Source organism: Marmota flaviventris, chromosome 5 (assembly GCF_047511675.1).
Source record: "Marmota flaviventris isolate mMarFla1 chromosome 5, mMarFla1.hap1, whole genome shotgun sequence".
Lineage (NCBI taxonomy): Eukaryota > Metazoa > Chordata > Mammalia > Rodentia > Sciuridae > Marmota > Marmota flaviventris.
The window spans coordinates 64,871,837-64,897,055 of record NC_092502.1 but is presented as its reverse complement, the minus strand read 5'-3'; the positions used below and the strand labels follow the sequence as shown (position 1 = coordinate 64,897,055).

Here is a 25,219-nt window from a genome sequence, read left to right as displayed (position 1 = left end):
GGGGGTAACACTTGAACTGAGCCTGAATAATGAGAAGCAACTAGTCAGTCATGTAAAAAATCTAGGAAGAACATGTCAGGCATAGGGAACCATAAGCACAGAGGCTTCAAAATAAAGAACTAGGGCTGGGGTTGTGGCTCAGTGGTAGAGCGCTTGCCTAGCATGTGTGAGGAACTGGGTTTGATTCTCAGCACCACATTAAAAAAAAAAGAAATATATCGTGTTCATCTATAGCTAAAAATATTTAAAAATTAAAAAAATAAAGAATTAATGCCACAGTCTGGCTGCAGCAAAATAACGGGGGTGGGGGGTGACGAGCAACTTGTGTACATTGATACAGCAGGAGTGGGAGCCATTTATTGTAGGACAAGAGGGGTATATATACATTCCACACAGCTTATCTAATTAACTAGATATAGCAGTCAACCAATAAGGAATCTCCACACTTAATGGCTCGCTGGCGTTACTTCACTAACCACTCCCTCTGGCAAAATGCCAGGCGCTATCTTGACTTGTTTACAGACCCTAACATTTCCCCCTTTTGTTTAATTTAGATAACGACCATAGTGGTTTTTACACAAACACCATAAATAATCTGCTACAAGCAGAAGGGGAGGATACAAAATGCCACAATACCAAGCCAATTGATGGCTCCATGCAAGAAGCCCTTGGAAAAATTATACCAGCAATGACACCGTTAGCAAAGATACCGAGAGTTACAATTTGTTGTAGATTACAGTTTGTTGTCTCAGTCCAGGTAAAGCAGTGTCTCAATAGATTAACTCACAATCCAGGTAAATCGCAGTCCAGGTAAGTTCTGTAGGCAGCTAGCTTAAATCACAGTCCAGGTAAGTTTTGCAGGCAGCTAGCTTGATCCGAAGTCTCTTCCGGTTCTCAGCAACACTGGAAATTCTTCCACCCTCGTCCTCACCGGCACTGGGATGAAGGCAGGAACTCCGGCAATGATGCTAAAGAAAATCCTGTAGTATTCCAGCAGGCGCTAAGAAAACAACCTTGTGAACAATTTAGTACATATAAGGCTTAATAGTACTCATTATTCATTAGCTTCCAGGTGTGGGAGAACCATTGTAGTTACTGGCCTCGGAAATGATCAAACTTCAGGGACGCAGGCCATCTTCCACCTGCAGCGTCCCTGGCAGCCCCAGATGGCCCTGGGGAGAGTCCGGGAAACTGCCACTGGGCACAGGGAGCAAGAGCCTGCGAGACTGTGCCTCCGGGTCAGGTTTGGATATGGGCTCTGGCAGTGGCGTCCTGCTCCCCGGGCAGGGGGCGGGGAAGAGCCGGCTGCCGCCACTTGGAAAGTCCTTGCTGTGCCATGACCGGCTCGCGCACATGGCAGCCACCGCGCCGTAACGAAAAGTATTCAGTAATAGCCTTTTGCTGCAACTTTTTTCCTGATAATCCTTCTTCTTCTGAACTTTCTTTTTCTTTCTGACTAGAGTTCCTGGGCTCTTATCAACACATGCCCTAACTGTTCTTGGTTCCACTGGGGTGCCTTTTTCCCTTAGTAATTTACTTAACACCCCTTCCATATTTTCATCACAAAGACAATACAACATTTCAAGACAAAACAAGACACAAACATACTGTATCAGTCTTCTCCGTTTTCTCAAAATGGCCATTTTTCCTCTCTCCTTATCTGCCTAGGGACGAGCAGATTTGTTCCCGTCCTATCTTGTCAACTTACCCCCGAGTGTCCAGGGGCTTCCCGAGTGTCCCGGGGCTTCCCGAGTGTCCCGGGGCTTCCCGTACGGGCCACCAAATGCTGCAGTCTGGCTGGGCACAAAATCACGAGCCACTCAAGCAGGAACAAACTTTATTTCCAAAACTCCCGCGAATGCCACACACGAGGCCTTCTCCCAGGACACACTACCCCAACTGGAAATTCCTCCTCCGGAATTCCCTCCTACTGCACTTTCCCAACCAATGGGAACTCTCCTGAGTCCTGTGAGAGCTCCAAAGTAGCAGGGGTCTAATCTCCAATTGAATGCACATCTTAACATAATCATTATCATCTCAATGGCTTGCTGGCGTCACCTTTCAACCAAAAATGCCATGCGTCATTCCTACTTGGCTATGGCTCTCAGCATCTCCCCCCTTCTATTTAATTAAGCACCAAGCATGTGGCTTAGGGACCATGCCTGTTAGACTGTGCAATACTACATATGGCCCTAACCCGTCGTCAGATGAGCTGACCTCAAGGCGTCAGCCTCCTGTCTTAGGTTGGTACCACTGCAATTGGATCATACCCGTCGCTGACTACCGGTCCAGCATACAGCCATACTTGTGGATAGGCCTGTGCACCACTGGGGGGGGGTGAGGTTCTTTGCCTCACCTCTGTTGGCCCCCATTTACAGACCCTAACAAATTGAAAGTATTTGATGATCAGGAAGACTGGAATTTGTGGAAAGGTTGACAAGGGCCAGGTTAATACAGGGCCTGATAATTTATAGTTAAGTTACTAAAATTCATGCTATTTGACACTTAACCAGTACTATTACTGTACTGATATTATTGCAGCAGTAATAGTACCTAGTATTATGTAGCACTTAGTTTTAGTTGCTGTTTCAAGTACTTTTATTAGTACGTTTAATCCTCACAGCAGGTTCTGGTGAGGTGGTTGTGATAAAGCAGAGTATATAAAGAACTCAACACATTTTCTACACATAACTGACATCAGAAAATGGCAACTTTAGGCTGTTGAAGGAGGAAATTATGAGAATTTTGTCACCATTTTAGTGGCAGACTTTTGAAAGCCATCTAGTCAAAGAAGTAAGTACTCTTTATGGGTAAAACACTATTAGGTTTTTGTGGGGAAATGAAAGTAATGGTAGTTGAAGTAGTTTTATTGAATACTATCCTAAATGTTTAACAGATTATTTCAGTGAGCAGGAATATGAGGTAGGTTTTATTTCTATTCCTTATTCATTTACATCTGAGGAAATTTGACTCAAATTATGTAATTAGCCTGATAACAAAAGGCTATGACTTTTTCTTAATTTTAGAGCCTAAAAGCTTTAAGCTATTAGCAGGAAGTATGAAATTCTAAAGAAATAAATATTGTAGTTTTTGGGGTTTTTTTGTTGTTTTTTGGTTTTTTTAGAGACGAGAGGCAGACTGAAAGGAAATCCAAGATTAAGGTATATTATTAACTCAAGTCTGAAACAATATCTTTCCTTGGTGATGAACTTTTTTCTGTCCTAAAGGTTAAGACATTCCTTAAGTAACAGTGGCTATCTTTTGGAGGTGCATATATTTTGAAAATGACCTGGTTATTCTGATACAATCCATATTTTACAATCACTATTTTTGACTCAAGCTTTCCAACATTTGGAGCATTAGGATCATTTGCAAATTTGTTTAAATATGTTTGGTATAGTAGTTCTGGGTTTGTTTACAATCCTATTCTTCTAGAAGATAAATTGGTTCTTCATTAGCAGTTTTTCTGTATGTCAGAACTGAACTGTGGTATGGAAAATTTAGAGAAAGGTCAAACAAAAACCATAAGCAAAGGGTTGAAAAATGTAGGAAAGTTGTACAAAACTCAGCCGGATGAGGAGAGAATATAAAATGATTATTTTCAAGTATATGTGAAGAATGTAATGTTAATCTTCTTTTGGGAACTTAAGTGTAGACTGCATGTATAATGTAGAGATTTACAGTAGCTACTGGGAAGCTCACTGAATTGACTATGGCAGATTGAGACAGGTTCTCATAGTGTTGCCAGGCTGTCATCAGATTTGAAATCCTCCTGCCTCAACCTTCCGAATATGTGGGATTCTGGGCATGTGCCCATGCCTGACTGTAGTAAAAATAATTTATTATGAGATTCAGCATACCCTACTTATAATGAAGCTTGGGTACAATATCACCTATGTATTTTTTGGTTTGTGCAACAAACATTCATTGCATTTTGTCCAAACCTAACTGCTGGGAATATAAGAGTGAACAGAATTCCCACTCTGGAAAGGCTTACATGACACCATGGTGTTTAAGAGCTGCTTGTCTTTGTGTGAATATTGGTTTTGCCACTGACCCACCTTTGTTACCTTAGGCACGTTATTTCACTTCTCTATACCCTAGTTCCTCATCTGTAAGATGAATTTAGTAATATTATCTGTCTCATAGGATTGTTATGATTAAATGACTTAATATTTGAAAAGAGTTTAGAGCACTGTCCCTGGCACATATTTAGCACTTTGAAGTGTTAATGATGTTTATTTGTTTTAAAGCACTGGTGGTGGTGGGGATAGATAATGCTGTCATTTATGATATTATCTATTTGCTTGAATGCCATGGAGAAAATACTAGGGTATTTAGGTAGAGTGGAGCATAGGTCAGGATGCAGTGCAGGGAAAGGCTTTCCCTTTAAATAGAGAAGACCAGTGATTTCTTAAGCTAACTCTTCCATCCCTCCTTTAAAAACTTTGTAATAATATTTTCTGGCTTTTTATCTCCAACTACTTCAGCATGTATTTTATAAGAATAGAGATATTCTGGGCTGGGGTTGTAGCTCAGTGGTAAAACACTTGCCTAGCATGTATGAGGCACAGGGTTTGATCTTCAGCATCACAGAAATATACATAAAATAAAGGTATTATGCCATCTACAACTAAAAATGTAAAAAAATAGAGATATTCTTTTACATAAATATAGCCCAGTTATCAACTTATAAATTAACAATGATATTTTATTGTCAATTGATGTAATAACGTCCTTTATAGTATTTCTTCCCTTTAGTATAGAATCCAGTCTGTGGTTAGTGTTGTGTTATCATGTCTCTTTAGCCTTCTTTAATCTGGAACATTTCCAAAGCCTTCCTTTGTCTTTTCTGTATAACATTGACATTCTGAAGAACATTCCTCCCCTTTAATAGACCATTCCTCATTTTGTGTTTGTTTACTATTTGTTCATTATTAGATTAAGATTATGTATTCTTAGCTGGAATAAGTGATGTGTCCTCAGTTACACATTATTCATCTTTCCTTCTTAGATGATATATTGATCATCCTATCAAGGTATTGCCCAATTTTTCTATTATATAGTGCTTTTTCATCCTACCTTGTGACTATACCTTATGTGGGGAGACAGTTTTAAGACCATTTAAATGCCTCCCTCATTCAAATTTTCTCCTAAATTTTGCACCCTGAGGGTTATTCTTACTGATCTGGTTTTTAACGTGAAGGTTGCAAAATGATGGTTTTCCAACTTCACTTACCTTGTAAATTTGATTTAATTAGAAGTCAGTGGCTACTCTTAGTGATTTTGAGGTTTAAAATTTTATTTATTGCTCTCTTACCCAGGATGGCTCAACAGCAGGCCTTGAGGTTCCGAGGCCCTGCTCCCCCACCAAATGCAGTGATGCGAGGCCCACCACCTCTCATGCGACCTCCTCCTCCTTTTGGTATGATGCGAGGCCCTCCTCCACCACCTCGGCCCCCTTTTGGACGTCCTCCTTTTGATCCTAATATGCCACCAATGCCTCCTCCAGGAGGGATACCTCCACCTATGGGCCCTCCACACCTTCAGGTAAGGAATATAGAAGTTGTCATTTTTTGTTGGCATTGGTATCAATATTTATGTGCAGATTTTTGCCTTAAAAACTTGCATTTTTAACTAGTTTCAGTTTATAGGAAAAGGGAACCTACAAGAGCCATCCATATATTAACATGTTGCTCTTAAAATTGTGGTAGCAGTAAATAGTGTAGACATTTAGAACCGGAATTTAGGTGGTGATAGAAAAGTATACATACAACTCTAGGATTGAGTAGGATAGTTCTTATCTACCTTTAATAGCTTTGTGCATTGTTTTTAATAGTCTGTCTTCTTTATGGGACATGAAGGTTGAAATCTTGAGATACTGAGTAGAGAAAACTTATTTTCAATGATTTATATTGCCAGTAAATATAAAAGTGCGTATGTGTATATGAATATTCCTAAGTAATCTGCTTAGAAATGATGCCTAGGATAGAATCTAGAAAGTGACAACAAACATTTTGTAAGCACAATATTTGAATATTTTTTTCTTTCCCCTTAAAAAGAAAAATTTTTTATAGGTATTTTAGAAAAAGATTTATTATGGAATTTCTTTAGATGAAAACTTTTGTGGTATTTTAACCTGAGGTTTATATCCCTCTTTAGTGTATCTACGCTTATTTGTTGTCTGAGTTGAGGTCATGAAAGTATTAACTCTCAAATGTCTGTTTTGGGGACTATATTCTTTTTTGAGTATGTGTTTATGTTTTATTAGTTTAGCTACGTTTCTGAAACCAAGTAAATTTAGGTTGTTATCTGCTTTCCATTAGCTTAGATAATCAAGAATGAACTATACTAAAAATTGGAAAAAAAGAATGATGTTCCTTTTAAGTGATGTGGTTTTGTATTTGCTTCAAAATTAGCAAAAGATAAAGCTTTTTGCTGGGTGTGGTGGCACATGCCTGTAATCCCAGCACCTCAGGAGGCTGACCCGGGAGGATCTTGAGTTTAAAGCCAGCTTCAGCAAAAGTGAGGTTCTAAGCAACTCAGTGGGACTCTCTCTCTAAATAAAATACAAAATAGGGCCGGGGATATTGCTCAGTAGTCAAGTGCCCCTGAATTTAATTCCCGGTACGTTCCCCCTACCAAAAAGTAAACAAACAAAGCTTTTTGAGCTAGTGACTGTAAAAACTTATTACATGTGAACTTCTTTTATTTGTTCATTTAAGTGTTAAACTTGTGGAATATTGTAAAATGTAATGGGCTAGTATAACCCCCTAATGGAAATATATCAAATGTTGTGATGGAATATTCTTTGACGTAGTGATGGTTTTCTTGGTCTTAATGGATAATTTTACATTAAATCCAAGTGAATTATAGGTAAGGGTGCAAGAAGCATATTTGGGGTAGATATTTTATGTAACATGGGTCTGTGTGCTGATGCTTGATGGACATGAAACGGAATCCAACAAAAATGAGCATAAGAAAGAAAATGTTTTTAGGAGAATGAATATAAATTAACACTAGAGTAGTTTCAATTCCATTTTCCAGCTTAAAGTGCTTTGGACAATTGAATTTCATTATTACTTTAAATCACCAAAGTTTTTTTAATCCTTGTTTAGAATCTGTCTTTAAAATGTCAAGCCCAGTATTCATTATATTTTTAAGTTTGCACAACGAAAACTTCTCTTTGAAGGGTTCTTGTATCAAAGAAATTAGGTATATATGTTAAAAAAAAAAAAAAAGAGGCAACTTTTCAGTGTTAGTAAGATACAGCAGTTACAGTTAAATTGTTTGGTTTGGGATCTTGCATTATGTCAATAGTTATTGAAAAATGATAATGAAAGAATTTTCTGAGGTATTGTTGAATCAATAGTAGCTCTGTTAAATTAAAGATTATGTGCTATATCTTGAATTGAATTCTGATTTTTCCCTAGAAAGGACAGTAGGAAGCTGGGAGTGTAATTTAGTGGTGTAGTGCACTCGAAGCCTTAGGTTCAATACTCGCACCCTCAAAAAAGAAAAAAAAAAACAAACTTGAAAAGATTGGTAAAACTTTTTACTATATTTTTAAAACTTAACTGATATGATTCACATCTTGATGAGTTTTTATTATTATTATATGAAAAATAAGATATAGTGAATATTTTCTTAGCTAATTTTTTTTTCTTGTAGGAAAAGAGAATAAAGGGTTAGATATATATGATTTTTCTTTTTTGGTTATTTCTATGTTATTTTGTGAAGTAATGATTCTCTTATGGTTAATATCTATTGTGAGATATTAAGACAATATAAAAATGAATTTTTTTCTTCTAAAAGTATTCTAGTGCCCAATGTTTGAAAAACAGAAAGTATAAATGACACAAAGTTCATCCATAGTGCTGTAACCCAGAGTTGACTAATGTTAGTATTTTGATGTATTTCTTTCTTCCTGTTTAGTAATTATTTTTATTACAGAAACTTTACTTACATAGTAGATGAATGTACTTGAATGGACTGTAAAACTATTTTCTCTTATAGTGTTTTACCTTTGGGATACAAGTCAGTAATAATTTGAAAGAAATAGGGTAATTACAAGTGAATGTAACCATTCTTGTGAATTAACAGAGACCACCTTTCATGCCTCCACCCATGGGAACCATGCCTCCTCCTCCGGGTATGATGTTTCCACCAGGAATGCCTCCTGTGACTGCTCCTGGTACTCCAGCATTGCCTCCTACTGAGGAGATATGGGTTGAAAATAAAACTCCAGATGGGAAGGTAAATTATAAAATACATGTAACTCATTATATCCATGGTGATGAGAGAATAAAACTTTGAGTTCTGGCAGATTGAGATCAATTATGGTATCTTTGTCAATCAAGAATGAGCCTGAGCCAGGTGCCATGACACATATCTGTAATCCCACCAGTTCAGAAGGCTGAGGCAGGAGGATAGCAAGTTCAAAGCCAGCCTCAGTATCTTAGCAGGTCCTAAACAGCTTAGTGAGACCCTGTCTCAAAAAAAAAAAAAAGGTGGGGCAGGGGTGCTGGGGTTGGTTGTGGCTTAAATGGCTAAGCACCTTTGGGTTCAATCCTGGTACTAAAAACAAGAATGAGCCTTAGTTAAGCAGGTTTTTGGTAGAACTCCTGGAAAAGTAACTGGATTGGACTTCTGTGCAGTTAAAAGATTACATGGAGTACTCACATACATTGACCTGTGATTCTGGAAACTTGTATTCTAAATGATCACAGGTTCTGAAGACCATTCCCAGTTTTAGTTATGGCTAGCAGGGTTCATCATAAAATTGTACTTATAGCTAAGACTGATTACAGTGAAAGGATACAAAGCAGAACTAGCAAAAGGAAAAAAATGTATGAGGCAAAGTATGAAGGGAATCAGGTACAAACTTCTAAGAGTCTTCTCCCAGAGGAATCAATAATAGGATGTGCTTAATTTTCTGTAGCATGTAATGATGACAGCATGTGTTACGTGTTTCCTGAGCTTACTTGAGCCTAGCAATCCTCACTGGGGGTTTTCACTGGGATCTGGTTACGTATTTGCCATTTGCCTAGCACATATCCAAATTCCAGACTACCAGAAAGAGAGCAGATGTTCAGCAAAAACTGCATCATTTGCATAAACAGTTTAGGTGCATTGAGACATTACTATTAGTAAGGAAATGGTGGTGATCCTCTTAAAAATCCAAATTTCCAGATCCTAGCCAGTGGCTAACTTTGAAAGGATCGTAGTCTCAGGCCAGCCTTGTTAACATTCTGTCCAAAATATAATGTTGTTTTCTTTTTGTGTGTGCATATGTGTTAAGAATACAATATACTTGTTAGAGCAAATTGGGGATTACTATAGTCCAATAAAATATGGATAATCTATTTTGATGTAGTTTCTCTTTTATAAGTTATTTTTAAGTACTTTTTAAGACAACATATGCATTATCATTTTTAATAGTAGTTGGTTGATTCTGTGTTACAGGTGATTTTTGCTTCTTCTGCAGGTTTATTATTATAATGCTCGGACACGTGAATCTGCATGGACCAAACCAGATGGAGTTAAGGTTATTCAGCAATCAGAACTGACGCCTATGCTTGCAGCCCAAGCACAGGTTCAGGCTCAGGCCCAGGCCCAGGCGCAAGCACAAGCCCAGGCCCAGGCTCAGGCGCAGGCCCAGGCCCAGGCTCAGGCTCAGGCTCAGGCACAGGCACAGGCGCAGGCGCAAGCTCAGGCCCAGGCGCAGGCCCAGGCCCAGGCTCAGGCGCAGGCCCAGGCTCAGGCGCAGGCCCAGGCACAAGTGCAAGCACAAGTGCAAGCACAAGCAGTAGGAGCTTCTACCCCTACAACCAGTAGCCCTGCACCTGCAGTATCCACTTCAACATCATCATCCACCCCATCCTCTACCACTTCAACCACAACAACTGCCACTTCAGTTGTGCAGACAGTATCAAGTGAGTACCTGCCTAGCATGTGTTTATATTTAGGGGCTAGAAAAATAAACAAGTAGGAATTGTATTCTGCAGTGATCCTAGTGTTTGTAGTATTATTCTTGATGTTATTTAAAACACATTTTTGACAGTAAAACTTCTGGGTTAGAGAAAAATGGAATTTTCATTAGGAGAAATTATTTGCTTTGTTCAGTTTATGAAGTTAAACTGCAGAAGTGCAGTTAACTGTTCAACTTGGTTAACACTAATGGCAGGTACTGTAGGGTTTGCAAAATAAATCTAAGCCTTGATTTATGACCTTATAGAGTATCCAACTCTTCTAATTGTGGAGTCAGGAATAATACATGTGAAACAGTGATGTGCAGAATTATATGGTGAAAGTAAAAGATGTAAGACTTGGAGAGAAATGGAGAGAAGCGTGTGTGTCCTAGATGGGTATTGAAGTTTATTAAGGAGAATGTGGGGTAGGATTCACAAGTAAGGAAAGAATTTTCAGTAGGAACAGTATGAACAAAGGTCAAGAAATGAGGATATCGCAATGTATGGGATTGTTTGACAACTTCTGAGGTGAGATAGTGTATAATAATTAGTAGACTAATCACAAAGGGGTCCTAAAAACCAGGCAAATGGATAAGACAAGCATTAGGAAGCCTGTATAAATGCAGTGCTTTGAAAGATTTTTCTGTGCTAGGAGAAACTTCTTAGGAACTTTTTAAAAATCTCTTAGCGCAGTGGTAGATCCTAGAATGGGATGTAGAGAGAAAAGCAATAGAATTTTCAAGTATAAAGTACAAAGTCATCGAGGCCCCACAATTGGATCTTTTTCCAAAAAAAGGTGAAAAGGTAAGGGTCTATAAATAGAAGAAGATTTCGAGGAGAGAGGGATGAATTTATTTATTTATTTTTGTGTATTGATGTTGCTCTTCACTCGGCAGGCTGAAATTGAGCCCAAAATATTTAATGATTTTATTGATTTGATTATTGTTTTGATATTACACTGAAGATACATAGCTTTCCTAATGGGGTGATTGTAATTTGTTTTAATTTACTATCTGGATAATGAATAAGAATTTTAAAAGCTTTTCCCCCTGATAGTTTCAGGGACTTTGGAATTATTTTAGTGTGTAAAATAATGTACATGAGAGAAATTTAATGATAGTGGGTTCAACTTTGAATTTATTTTATGGGTATAAGAAATAGCTGAAAAAGTAAGATACATGTAATATAGAGACAGTTTTTACAGACCCTACTTTAATAATTTTTAGATAGCCTGGGGGAAATGTAAGAAACAGGAAAATGTAAATAATGCATATAAGTTTGTTTTCTTTTGTAGTTAAGATGAATATGGAAGTATAACAGTTGTACTAACTAACTGGTTGAGGGTTCTTACTTTTTTATAGGCTTCATGCCTCTAAAACCAATGTGGCAAGGCAGAAAACTGCCAGTGTTTATGGAGTACCTGTGGTGGTAATGGGAGAAAGGGTATTGATAAAAGCAATGTAGTTCGATATGGAGGTTCTTTGTTGCTTAAATTTTCTTCCCTGCCTTCTTTGGAAGGAGAAATATTAGTACTTTATTCTGTTTTTAAGGGAGGTGGTTTTACAGATATTTTAATCATCCTCTGTGTATTCCATTTCTTTATCAGTACTATATCGATAAGCTCATAGCTATCTTTGGGATAATCAACTATTCTATTAAAAATGCCACTTGCTATTTTTTCACACTGCCCTTCAGTGACTAAGAGGCCAGTCACTGAGAACAAAACATTGAAATGTTCTTTTTACTATTTTTAAACATCAGTTTTGTTGTTGTCTCTCTGAGTATTCCTGGTTATCTTTTAATTTTGTTTCACTTGGTTCATTATCTTAAAGTGTTATCATACTAGTCTTAGTATTTTTTCATCTGTTATATATAGTCAGTCACTTGTCTTTTTTTGTTAAAAATCTGAGATTGAGTTAATAGTATTTTTGGAGTTGTAGAACTTTATTTAATTATCTTAACAAGTGGAGTCAGTAGGAATTTATTCCCTAGTTTTAGGTATCATTCTCCCAGTTTCCCATTTAATTCTTTAATTGCTTTTACCCTTTTCCTTTTATGACTCATTACCACTAATAAAATAAGAATATCCTGTACTGGAAAATAAGAGGAATGCCCTGAGTAAATACTTTTTGCCGTCCTTATTGGTGATCCTTTGTACTTGAAATTGATTCCTGTATGAACTAACTTTATTTTTCTGGTGGTAGTACTTTGGATCATAATTTTAGTAATGATCTGAATGTTGTTATGATATCTTAAGACTTACTACAGTGTAGATATGTATGTGTAGGTGGGACTAAAAATTAAGAATAAGTTTTAATCCCTATTGGGCATAAGTTCATTTTGTGTAAATTTATGAAAACTCATCATGATCTACTTCTCAGGGAATTTGAGAAGAATATGTAAATATATTCTTAGCCATTATAGTATATTACAAATGCTAAGTGTTGTATGTATGGGACTGGGCAAATGTTGCATGTAATTTGTATTTTCACACTGTTATAAAATTATATTAATATGATACTGTACCCTAAGGCTAGGTCTATGCTAGACCAACAATTCATTCCTGGGCCCCTGAAGATACTTGTTTGGCCCTGCTGTCTATTTAGCCAAGGTGAGTCCCTTATTAACAAGTATGAAATTGCTCACATCTTCCCAGCCTAAGTGAGTTTTTAATTTTTAGAAACTAGAAAAAGATACTGACAGATTTTGTTGTCAGTTGGATTATTGGGTGGTTTTTATTGAGCAGTGTGCTTTTGCCTATAATTAAAGACATATAAAGATTGGCAAAGCACTATCCCCCCCCCACCATTTAATTTGATAAGTTCATCCTCAGACTAACACAGATAGTTTGACACTTTCTTTTCTTTACATCAAGAAAAAGATAAGCTGTTTGCTACTAGTGAATTACCAAAGTGAGTTTTATTTTGAAATGAGACAGCTATGAATAAATAACAAAAATATTTTGTAATATGTGAGAACTGAAACTTAATTTTAAATAGTTTTTTAGTTGTACATGGACACTATCTTTTATTTTTATGTGGGGCTGAGGATCGAACCCAGTGCTTCACCTGTGCAAGGCAAGCGCTCTGCCACTGAGCCACAAACTCAGCCCTGAAACTTGTTTTTTTAAAAAAAGAATGAAATTTGGATTTTATTTTTTTGGTCAGTTTAATTTTATGTGACTACTAGGAATGTGGTGTTTTATTTTTGATAATTAAAAACAATGTATTAGCAAAACTCAAATTATCCTGAATTTCACATTCTCCTGGTGTTGGAAACCTGAACTTTTATTTTTTTGGTTGTGCTGGGGATTGAACCCAGGACCTCATATATGCTAGGCAAGTGTTCTACCATAGAGCTATAGAACCATAGCCCAAACCTGAACTTAAGAAAAAAATGTTTTTTAGAAGAATTTTGAAATGATAGAGGAGAAGCCTGAGTTGTTTTTTATCTAGTCAGTCATTAGTTATTTGGGATGTTCATATCCAGTCAGTCATTAGTTATTTGCATATCTTTTTTTCCCTGTTCTTCCTTGCTTGGAGAAGTCTAATAATGTAATTGTTTTTCCCACTGCTGTTCTGCCTTTTCTCCCTGTGCATCTGCTAGGTTTATTCATCAAATGAACATTGATTATTAGTGTTCCACACAGAATCCTTTAGTCTTTCTTCCTCATAAATATTTTGGGAAGTCATACAACATGAGAATGCATTCTTAATAAAAAGTTCAAACTCTAAGAAGGTATACATAGTTAAGAAGGTATACATAGTTAAACGTTAGCTGGGCATGGTTGTACATGCCTGTAATCCCAGGTACTTGGGAGGCTGAGGAAGGAGGATGGTAAGTTTGAGGCCAGCCTGGGCAACTTAGTGAGACCCTGCCTCAAAATGAAATAAAAAGGGCTAGGGATGTAGCTCTTTGGTAGAGTGCTTGCTTAGCATGTGCGAGGTCCTGGGTTCAGTACTCAGTACCACCAAAAAAAAAGAGAGAGAAAGGCATGCACAGAGGTAATTACTATTAATGTATATCAATGTGTGTTTTTCTAGATCATTTCTGTATATGAGTTCTCCCCAAGCAAAATGCAGACTATTCCTAGCCTTCTGTTCAAGGCTTTATACTATCTGCCTCTGGCTTACCTTTCTAGCCATAACTCACTAGTTGTGTTGATATGCCAAATATTTTACTTAGTTGACTGCTTACCTTCAATTTTTGGAACATTTCCTGTTGCTCTCTACTCTTTGCTTCTACTCAAAATCCTGTTACTTGCTTATTTTTTCCCTTCCATTCCTTTTCCTTATTGAAATCTTGAATCTTTCAAGGCTCATCATCCCACTATAAAATTTTCTGTACCCTCTCCACAGTTAGAGGTGTGATCTTTGGGTCTTGATTTATAGCCCTATATGTTTATCCCATTCACTTTTTTTTTTTTAAATATTTCATTTTACTATTTTCAAGCTTCTTGGAAGACCGAGACTTTTTGACAAATTTCTTACAGTGCATGGAATGGTTCCTTAAATACTTAGTGAATGAATGAATGATGAATGAATATAGTAAAATGGTTTATGAAGGAGTGATACATTTTTTTGTTTTGTCTTTTATCAGCACCCACAACACAAGATCAGACCCCAAGTTCTGCTGTTTCTGTTGCCACGCCTACAGTTAGTGTTTCAACTCCTGCTCCTACAGCCACACCTGTGCAAACTGTTCCCCAGCCGCATCCCCAGACGTTACCTCCTGCTGTTCCTCATTCAGTACCTCAGCCAGCAGCAGCAATACCTGCTTTTCCACCAGTAATGGTACCTCCGTTTCGTGTTCCCCTTCCTGGCATGCCAATTCCACTTCCAGGTAAACCAACAGATTACAATAGTCTTTCCAGCTCTGTTTTCATATTGTCAGTTAGTTTGTTCTCATGTGTCTGTTGCATTTGAAATTTGCCTTGAATCTCACCTGTGTGAAATGTTTTTGAAAGATTCATGGCTAACTGCAATATTTCTCTTTTTAAGTTTTGGTAAATGTCATTTTTTGTTGTTGTTGTTGTTGTTTACATGTCTTAAAATTAGAGTCACATTTAAAGCTACACTTTGTATAATAGCTGCAGTGAATTTAAAATGATCATCTTCTCATGTAAATATGTACTAAATGCAATATTTTTAAGGAATTGAGTATGTGAAATTGAGAAGTCACCAGTCATAATAGCCAACACAAGTTGAATGCTTTATATACAGTACACTGTTCTAAGCACTTTTTATGCATTAAATTTCTTTCATTTCACAACCATCTAAGAGGTAGGTACACGGACAGTTTAAATTATTTGTCCAAGGTCACATAGCTAATAAGTGATGGTATTGGAATTTGACCCTGTGCCCTGCAGTTCTAGATACCAAGATCTTAATAGTTATGTTATGCTGGGAAGAAAATATGAGTCACTAAACTTAAATTCATAGAACAAACCAGAAAGTTCCTAGTAACATTTGTGAAGTAAAGTACAATGTGCATCATTTAGAATGTTATGGCGAATTTGCATGTTTTATTGTCTTATGAGGAATTATTTAAACTAGAGAATGAATTCAAAGATTGTGGAGTAGAATTCTTCCTATAGGTAGTGGGTAGTTTTAGTGTTGGAAATAGATAGAATTGGGAATTTTATTTGAGTGCATTAGCTGTTGTCAAATGGGTTTATTTGATCCTTGAGCCATGATTCATTCTTCTTGTATTTTAATTGAAAATATACCTTAAAGAGGTAAAGTTTATGGGGTTAGTTTGTAGCAAAGATGAATGGAACCTGGTTCCCAGTCTGTCAGTTTATTTTTCCACTTTGTTGCACTAGTTTCTATGTAAAAATAGCTGTGATATATAGCTATTTGTTAGAATTGCACACAATTTTCACTGTTGTTCAGTTGTCTTTTTCCTTGTGACCACTCTGAAAATGATACTTCCAGATAATATACCTTGGCAAGAAAGGAACTAAAATTTTAACAATTAGTGTCTTTTTTTATTTGATAGAAAAATTTTTTACACATTATTAATGTAATTTTAGATAATTAAATGTGCTGTATGTGATAGTTAAGAAACTCAGCTCATTAAAATTAGATGAAAGTAAAAAATGTTTTCTCTAATACTAGGATTATTTGTTTTCTAAGTTAAATTTAAGACAAGCAGCTATTACTTTCCTCTGGATATAATTTTTGTAGGAAACTAAGTGATATAATGAAGAATAGCTTGGCATTTGTCATAACCTCTTTTTGAAATCTTGACCTGCTTTAGGGTTAAGGACTATGTCAAGATCAGATCTGAAGGAGCTGGGTTGTTAAATCTGTAGAGAGAAGACTGAAAGGTAGCATCATAATGCTGCTGAAGTATTTTGAAAGGTGATCACCTGAAAAAGAAAATTTTGTGTTGCTCTAGAGGACCAGAGGGTGAAAGGTACAGAATAGCAAAATTAATTTCTGCAGAAAGTGAAACTGTCATAATAATACCCTTCCAGCTATAGCTGCAGTTAGATGTAACGTGTTTTTCCCAAGAGCCTTGCCCATCATTTAAAAATTTAGGAAACATAGTAGTGACCATTTGGCTGACCCAAATTTGGTGATATGTGTGATATTTGGCACCAAAAGGCATAACTGGCAGTTGTTAATGAAATTTTGTAGGTCAATTGTAAGAAAGCTTGAATTGGATAGTTTTTAAAGATTTTATCAAAGATACCAAGACTCTTTGGAGAGTTTGCTAGTCAGTATCTTATAGAAAATGACACTGATATTAGTTTATTTTTCTCATTTTCCCTTTTTTTTTTTTTTTGGTACTGGAGATTGAACTCAGGGGCACTCAACCACTAAGCAGTATCCCTAGCTGTAATTTGTATTTTATTTAGAGACATAGTCTCCCTGAGTTGCTTAGTGCCTGACTTTTGCTGAGACTGGATTTGAACTCGATCCTCCTGTCTCAGCCTCATGAGCTTCTGGGATTACAGGCATGCGCCACCATGCCTGGTTGCATTTTCCTTTTTAATTCAGTACTACAAGTAAAGGTACTTTAGTGAAAAAGAGGACTTACTTTTTTCCTTGCCAGATTTTTGGGTTTTTTGTACACTTCTTTTCTATTTTCCCCTCTTTATTTCTTTTAAATATTAAGAAGAACAGGAGAGACTTGTATGAAATTTATTTTGGAGCCCTAAATTCTATTTGAATTCTATTCTATTGCTATTATCTGGCTCTAATGAGGATGATTTTGGGAAAATCAAACATGATGAAAAGAAGGAGTAGAAGAGTTAGGTGAAGTATAGGAATAGAAGGTAGAATTTGGGAATAGTAAATTGAATTGGGATTACAGGATTTCTACTTTTCAAACTAAAATCATATTTGGAATTTTAAGAAACTTGCTATCTTTGACATAATTATCTAAAGTGTTAAATGAAAATTTTCTAATTTGCAGATTAGAGCATAATTTGAGGACAAAGTTGTAGGAAAATTGGATAAGTGCTCTCTTTAAAAAAAGTTAGATATTTAAATGTGTGGTTATTTTGTGAGTATTCATGCTATGTATGTAATACATTGAGAGAAAGCTATAAGTTTATCATGTTAGCCATGAGGAGAAATATGTATGATTTTTCAGCATGATCTTTATGTTGATAGTTAAATGGAGGAGTTCTTTGTTGGCCTGTTGATATTTAGCAATGGCATGTAAATCTAAATATGAATTTATTTGGTTTTCATCTGTTACAAAGTTAAAATTATTTTTTGGAGGATAGTTTCAGAGAACATCCTTTGATGAGAATAAGTTAATATATTCAAAGAATTGAGTTTCTAGTGCCTGTTTAATGGGTTTTGTGGTCCTGTAGATGGCAGTGTTTATACTAATTTAAACTTAACACAGGTTATAACTTCCTTAAGCAAATGAATTTTTCTATTGCTTTCTTTTAACACTAGGGAAAATAAAGTTATAACTTTACTCAGTTTGCTTTTATTATCCAGTGTTTTTATTTTAGTATAAGAGGTAATGAGAGTTTAGCTCTAATATTCTTTATCTAAAATAATAATTAAAATTAAAGGCAGTTTTCAAATGCTGGCAGTATTTTTGTGTGTGTGTGTGTGAACATAGTTACATTGTTTACAAACGGGTTTAACTCTGAACTAGGAAAGATTTCTTTTCCTGTCCTGGGGAAAGTAGTTGTTTGTTATTTTTAATTTTCATGGGTACCAAACTAAGTTTAGTTTTTTTTCAGTTAAAAAAATATTTAAAGGTTCTTTCCCCTATAATCTTAAGCCTTCAGTCTTTTTCTTAAATCTTTCATTTTATTTTGAATTTTCCTTAATCGGTTTTAGTTTTCCAGCTTTTGCTTTAATTACCTTATCATTGTAATGCATCATAATGAGTCCGTAGTCTTATCAGAAATGTACATGATTTCCATTCTTTAATGCAAGTAGTATTTCTTTAGCCAGCCTAAATGTTACAGGTTTCTGCAGCCATCAGCCCATATGGTTATTAGTAATAGTAAAGGTGCTGGATGTTTCTTAGTTTCATCCTGCCTCCTCAGTGTTCCAAGCTGTTGTAATTCCATGGAGCAGGCACTAAACATGGATATTTTGTCATTAGTTGAATGCTGCTATCCTTCATCTTTGCCTTTTATTTGAACTATTATTTGCAGTGGAATATTTGGATCCATTTCAAACCTTATTTTCTTCCTATGCCACCCACTCCTTTTTGTCCTTAGTTTTTTCTTACTTCTTTTCTACTTCTGCATAGTTATGCTATAAATCCTTCAGCTTCTGCATATAGTTTCAACTTAGCAGCATAGAGAAAGTGTCTTTCTTGTTAGTGTCATGCTGCATTTGCCTTTCTTTGGCATCTAAGCAAGAGTAGCATGGACTTGATGTCCTGTGGCAAAATGTCCCACATGAGAATTTGTTACGTATATGTAATGAAGGGGCTTTTTATTGTTGTTGAACTTAACCTCTGAGACTCCTTCAGATATTATCAGGGCTGGTAGGTAATTGATGTTGTAATTTACAGTTAGAATCATTAAATATGACACCACTTCCCACAAAATGTCAAACAAAAGAAATTTTACCCCATCCTTGGTCTTTTTCATTGGAAAGAGCATTCTAAATTATAGTGGTAAATTATTTCCCTGATTCCCAGTGGTAGCTGACATACCATGGCAGCTTTCCAACCTGTGCTTGCTTATCCATTTTACAGGTGTAGCAATGATGCAAATAGTCAGCTGCCCGTATGTAAAGACAGTCGCTACCACCAAGACCGGTAATTTTTAAAACCATCTTAGTTTGTTTTGTCTGTAAGTTGGCATGGTAGTGAATGTTGTTGTTTATCCTTTTATTTATTTTTGCCCAAGTGAGTGGATTTTTTTATATTTTTCTTTTTAATGAGTAGTATAAATGCAGTTGTCATATTTGGCCAACACTTAATTTTCCCGATTGCCTGTAGTATTAGCATCTTTGGTTCACAAAAGCAAATAAGGTCAGATCACTTTATATCTTAATTTATGTAATAAGTGTAAACAACTTCATTCTCATATTCATAACATTTAACTTTATTTTTGATGTATGTTTTTAAGTTAAATATAAAAAAATCATTTCCATGTGTAAAGTGATGTGATTATGCTTGCATGCTAGTGAGTATATGTGTGTGGATATTTGTGTGTATAGTATAAATTTAATTTATTGAAGTAACATAATTATCTGGAACTTAGATTTAAGAATTTCCCCCCAATTTTGTTTTCATGTGTCCTTATTTTAATAGTATTTTATTTCATATAGTATTAGTTTATTTAACTATCTGGTAAAAACATAAATCTTGCTTGTCTTTTAAAAAATAGCTGCTTCTAGGAAAAGAACAAACTGATGTTGTACAGAGATAACTGACTTAATCATTTGGATTTGATAAAATTCAATCATTTACTTTAAAACAAAATTATTATACTATTAAGTATTTTAAAAGTAGGCAATATTTTGCCTCAGGAAACATGTACAGTAAATGTTATAATTTAATTAGCATTTGAGAAATTATCTTTACAAAAATATATTTCTATTCACATGTACCATGATTTTTATGATTTATGTTAAGATTTCTATCATAGAGGAGACCCAAATTTCTGACTGTTCTTAAGGTACTTAGGTTGAATTTCCATGTTGAATTTTGGTATTGGAACTAAAAACCCAGGGAATTGAGTGATATTTGAGTCACCTTTTTATATAGATATATATATATATATATATATATATTTGCTCTAACTGATCCATTCACTTATTAATATTTAATAGAAAGATTTAGCTCCTATTTTAGAGTGTTATTTTGTATTACAATTTAATACTTTGGATCTAATTTTTTATTATTCTTTTTTTAGGTGTATTGCCAGGAATGGCCCCTCCTATTGTACCCATGATACACCCCCAGGTTGCTATTGCAGCTTCACCTGCTACCTTAGCTGGAGCAACAGCAGTTTCTGAATGGACTGAATATAAAACAGCAGATGGGAAAACATATTATTATAACAACAGAACATTAGAATCAACCTGGGAAAAACCCCAAGAACTAAAGGAAAAAGGTATAATTGTTTTAATGATTTATGACATATTATGAGCTATAATGAGTATAAATGAGTATACTGTTTGAAATTCTGAAATGAATCATTTTTAACACACCGGATACATAATTATGGGATTTTTATTTCTTCGGAATTGATTAATATATTCTATTTAAAAAGCCATTTCTTCTACTTACGTGTTTGCCATCATTTTTTCTATCTGGAGAAATTAATGTATATAACAATGTATACATTATACACATACCCACGTGCATATTTTTCTTTTGTCAGGAATTGTATAGTTGTATTGTCCTTATTGAGATTGATAAAATTGATCAGGAAGGAATGTGTGTATTATAAAGAGCAGAACTCGGGCTTTTGGAATCTTAGGTGTAGAAGATGCAATTTACTGTATCATAAGACCCTATTTCTGTTCTCAATACCTTAGTATCTTATCCCTTTCAGCAAAATATATGATGATATGATGACTACCAATGATATATAAATGACCTGAAAGACTATGTATTCCTTTGAAGTCAGTAGATCTTTAAGGTGTTTCTTGATTGCATTGTGTTCAAATCAATGATATTATAAAGAGGAATATTTTATCTTAATGGTTAACAACTAGAAGAAGAATATCACAACTGTTTATTTTCTGAAGATTCTTTAAAAGTTACATAAAAACCTTTGCCATTAATTGTTTAACAGAAAAATTAGAAGAGAAGATTAAAGAGCCAATCAAAGAGCCCTCTGAAGAACCCCTGCCAATGGAGACAGAGGAGGAGGATCCTAAAGAAGAGCCCCTGAAGGAGATAAAGGAGGTATCTGGTACCTGCTAATCTGGTAGCCATCCTTCATTGATTGGTACAGTTTACATGTAACTGAATATCTGTTTGGTATATACTTAAATAATTACTATAAGTTTGAGCTCTAGGGCTGGGGCTGTGGCTCAGCAGTAGAGCTCTCGCCTATCACGGGCAGGACCCGGGTTCGATCCTCAGCACCACATAAAAATAAAGCCGTTGTGTTGTCCATCTACATCTAAAAATAAATATTAAAAAAATATATAAGTTTGAGCTCTGAAATTTTAGAGTTCTTTGAAATTTTTAACTCATTTTTTTTTCCTTTAAAAGTGTCATTACATTATTTTTTTATACTGAACTGAGGCCAAGAGAAAAGAGTAGGTCTTAGGCCAGAGCTTGGACTTGAGCTCTTGTCTCCTGACTTGCGGACTGATACATGTTCAAGTTAGTAGTACAACTTCATTGGATTAAAAAATGTGGTGTATGTACATACGTATCAAAAATATAGTATTTTATTCACCCATAAAGAAGAACAAAATTTAAATCATTTGCAGAAAAATGGGTGGAACTGAAGGTCATAATTTTGAGTGAAATAAGTCTGAGAAAGAAAATTATCATTTTATTTCTCATTTGGAAGTTCAAGGGGAAAAAACAGACAAAATAAAAGTGGGGGGAGTGAATACCATGAAAGAAAGGAGACCATTAGGGCAGAAAGGGATAAGAGGAGTGAGGAGGAGGGAAGGGTTGGGGAAGTACTGGGGAATGAAAACGATAAATTAGGTTTTTATATGTGTATGAATTACACCAACAAATTTTTTAAAAAGCACGACCTCATATTTAGGGAATGTTGAGGGATTATATTTTCTGTCCTCCCTACTCTTGTGTCTAAGTGTGAAATGATCCCTTTCTAACACTAAGAGGTCTGTTTTGTGTAAGCTTCCTTTATTTGGTGAGGGGGCCAATAGTAGTCATGTTTCAGTAATAGGAAAGGTAGCAGAAATAAGAAACAACCTCAAATGAATAGGTCTTCTTTGATTTGTATACTGTAGTTTTCCATTTCTGCTCCTAAGCACATGGCTATTAAGTTTTACTATTATAATATTCAGCTCTTTTGGTGGAGCAAAGATTTACAATTATTTTAGGAATTCGTATTCAGGATTTCCCTCTCAGTTCCAGCAATAGACTTTACAGTTAGTGATATTTGCAGTAATAACTGACTTTTGTATTTTTTTCATGTTATTAATTAAATATGAATAATATAATTTCCCTTAGGAGCCCAAAGAAGAGGAGATGACTGAAGAAGAAAAGGCTGCCCAGAAGGCAAAACCAGTAGCTACTACTCCTATTCCTGGTACTCCATGGTGTGTATTTAGCTTAATTAATGAGTTGTTTTATTCTGTTTTTTAAAAATTGTACTTGTTTAATTTTTTTCTTTAGGAAGAAAAGATACTTTTAAAAAAAGCATATGTCAAATATGTTTTCATTGAGTGAATATTTTGGTCCTTGTTTGTTACACTTGGGGTGTTTAAACCCCAAATTTAGTTGCTATAAGTGTTTTTCTCATTTCATGGTACTCTTCATTAATGCTTATAATTTATATACTTGAGCCACTGTTGAGAAATCCTGAATACATTGAGCTATATCACCAGCCCTTTTATAATTACATTTAAAGAACTAAGTAAAGTTATATCTTTTTATAATTTTTATAGTTTAGTTATGTCCTTATAGTTTTTATAGTTAGTTATGTCTTTTTAGTTTTATTTTTCCTATAGTGTCCCAAAGTATGGATTTTTAAAAATTAATGTCCTGTGATGTCCTGGGTTCTACTATTATTATTCAAGAAGGTCTTCCATTCCTGAATTTCATTTGAACTAGTTAGCAGATTTAGAGCTGTGTGATCAGGTTGAGGTTCACTCTTTTGGGCAAGATTAATTCCCTCAAAATGTATCTAGTAGGTTTTTTTTTTTTGGGGGGGGGTGAGTGTGTGTGTGTGTGGATGTGGGTTGGGGGGTGTTTGTGTGATGTTAGTAACCATTGATGATGACAACTAGATGCACTTTGAGGGAATTAGTGGTTTTCAACCAAGACATTTGGGAATGTCTGGGGACATTTTTGTTTGTCACAACTTTGAGATTATTAATAAACATCTAGTAAGTAGAGGCTGAGATGCTTCTAAACATCCTACCATGCCCAGGAAAGTTCCCCATGAGAAATAATTATTTGGCCCAAAATGTCAATAGTGCAAGGATGAAGAATCCTGACTTAGTTCCTATAAATCATTAAGGGCTGAAAGTTGCAATGTATTTCTGTTATTCTCTTTTCATTTATTAACTGAAATACTTAGAAAGTATTTCTTCTCATCAATATTGATTACTTGGAGGTAAAGACTGTACAGGAAAGAAAGGATTTTCCAGTTTACAAAGTAATGAGTTAATTTGAGTATTCATAGGTTTAAATATATATTATACATTCCTATCCATTCCTGTTCATTGAAGTTGTTATCCTTATTGATGATCAGTTGTTTTTGGTTTTCTTAAAGCTGGCTCCTGAGCATTTTTGTTAAAATTCTGTCTTATATTTATATTTTCCTTTCTTTCTTAGATAAGCTGTTCTAGGCTTATTGTATTATTTCCTGTCTTAGACCTAGAATCGGCCATTTCTCCAAGGAATCCTGTTTTCTTTTTGTGAGAAGTCAGCATGGAATCTATTTCTCAGTGGCGCTAATAACATAATTATTCATTTGCATTTCTCATATGATATACAGAGTTTCAGTACCAATACTATTGTTTAATACAATTGCTGAAGATAGGTTAAACTTTTTTCCTAGTTATTTTTATGTGTAGGCCATTTCTAGAGGGATATGCAGCCAAATTGTTGTGTCTTTAAGACACTTGGCTTAGTTGTCTTCTATATAGTTACTCCACTGACTTCAAAATTAAGCTTGTTTAAAAAATAATTATGGAAAGTATGTATCTGATTCCAAATCAGAGTTCTGAAAATAGTCTGTATTCAAAGCACATATTCCAGAATTGTGATTTCTGTATTCCAATATGTACATGAAAGGCCAGTAATCAACGCTAACCTTCCTCAGTTTATTTTCAGATATGAGTCTATCCTCAGGTAGCTAAATTTTTTTAGAGGTTGTGTGTATGATTCTTGCTTTTCTTCATCTGTTTCTTTTTACTGTTCTGGAACAGCTGTAATTTATGTATGAGGTCTCTTGATCTAGTTTGGTTTTTGCACTCTTCTTTGAGTTAGTTTCTCATTGTTTTTCTGACAATTGAGTGAGGTCTTGTAGTGACCATCTATCTACTCCAGTTCAACCCAAAATTGTTATAATTTGGAAAATCTTCTGAAGCTTTACAAGTCTGTCTTAGAGTGTTTCTACTGCTCTTAACATTTGGTGCTTTGTAATTCTACCTGATATCTCTCTCTGTCTCTCTGGCTTCTGGGTCCCTTTAGCCTTAGGTAGGCTGATACTTTTCTGTTTTGGCTCACTGGGGCATGATTCTGTTATAGGGCTATAAAAACATCCTACTTGGCTGCTGAGGTACCTGAATAAAGCTGACTTTTACATGTGTTGTAGTTTCTCTCATTGTGTTGTCTTTTTGTTTTGGTATCTTGTCCTGTATAAATTTTATATTTTGGGACTAGGAGATAGCTCAGTGGTAGAGTGCTTGCCTGGCATATACAAGGCCCTAAGTTCAGTCCCCAGAACCACACACACTTTTTATAAGGTCAAATTGGTCTCTTTATTTATAGCTTTTAGGTTTGGTGTCTGTGTTAGGAATTATCTTTACCACTGTAAAGATACAAGCATATGTCACTGGTGCTTTTTCAGTCCATCTGAATGTATGAAAGATAATTGTTCAAATGAATTACTCTCCAAGTTATTAATGAAGGAAGTATAA

At 35.3% G+C, this 25,219-nt stretch overlaps 1 protein-coding gene across 6 annotated transcripts in view; it reads left to right on the top strand.

Annotated features, from left to right (window-relative positions):
* Tcerg1 (transcription elongation regulator 1) overlaps positions 1–25,219 on the top strand; it is a 65,360-nt gene that overhangs the window by 2,731 nt on the left and 37,410 nt on the right. For 4 of the 6 annotated variants that reach the window (XR_011707591.1, XM_027927715.3, XM_071612261.1 and 1 more), the window contains exons 2-9: positions 5,325–5,550; positions 8,104–8,256; positions 9,488–9,935; positions 14,571–14,813; positions 19,161–19,223; positions 20,326–20,526; positions 21,214–21,326; positions 22,581–22,669. Coding sequence is in view for 5 of the 6 variants with exons in the window: in XM_027927715.3 (XP_027783516.2) it covers positions 5,325–5,550; positions 8,104–8,256; positions 9,488–9,935; positions 14,571–14,813; positions 19,161–19,223; positions 20,326–20,526; positions 21,214–21,326; positions 22,581–22,669 (1,536 nt within the window). In the remaining variant the exon portion in view is untranslated. The remainder of the gene's footprint in view (positions 1–5,324; positions 5,551–8,103; positions 8,257–9,487; positions 9,936–14,570; positions 14,814–19,160; positions 19,224–20,325; positions 20,527–21,213; positions 21,327–22,580; positions 22,670–25,219) is intronic. The other 2 variants (XM_027927716.2, XM_071612262.1) reach the window with 1 other exon arrangement.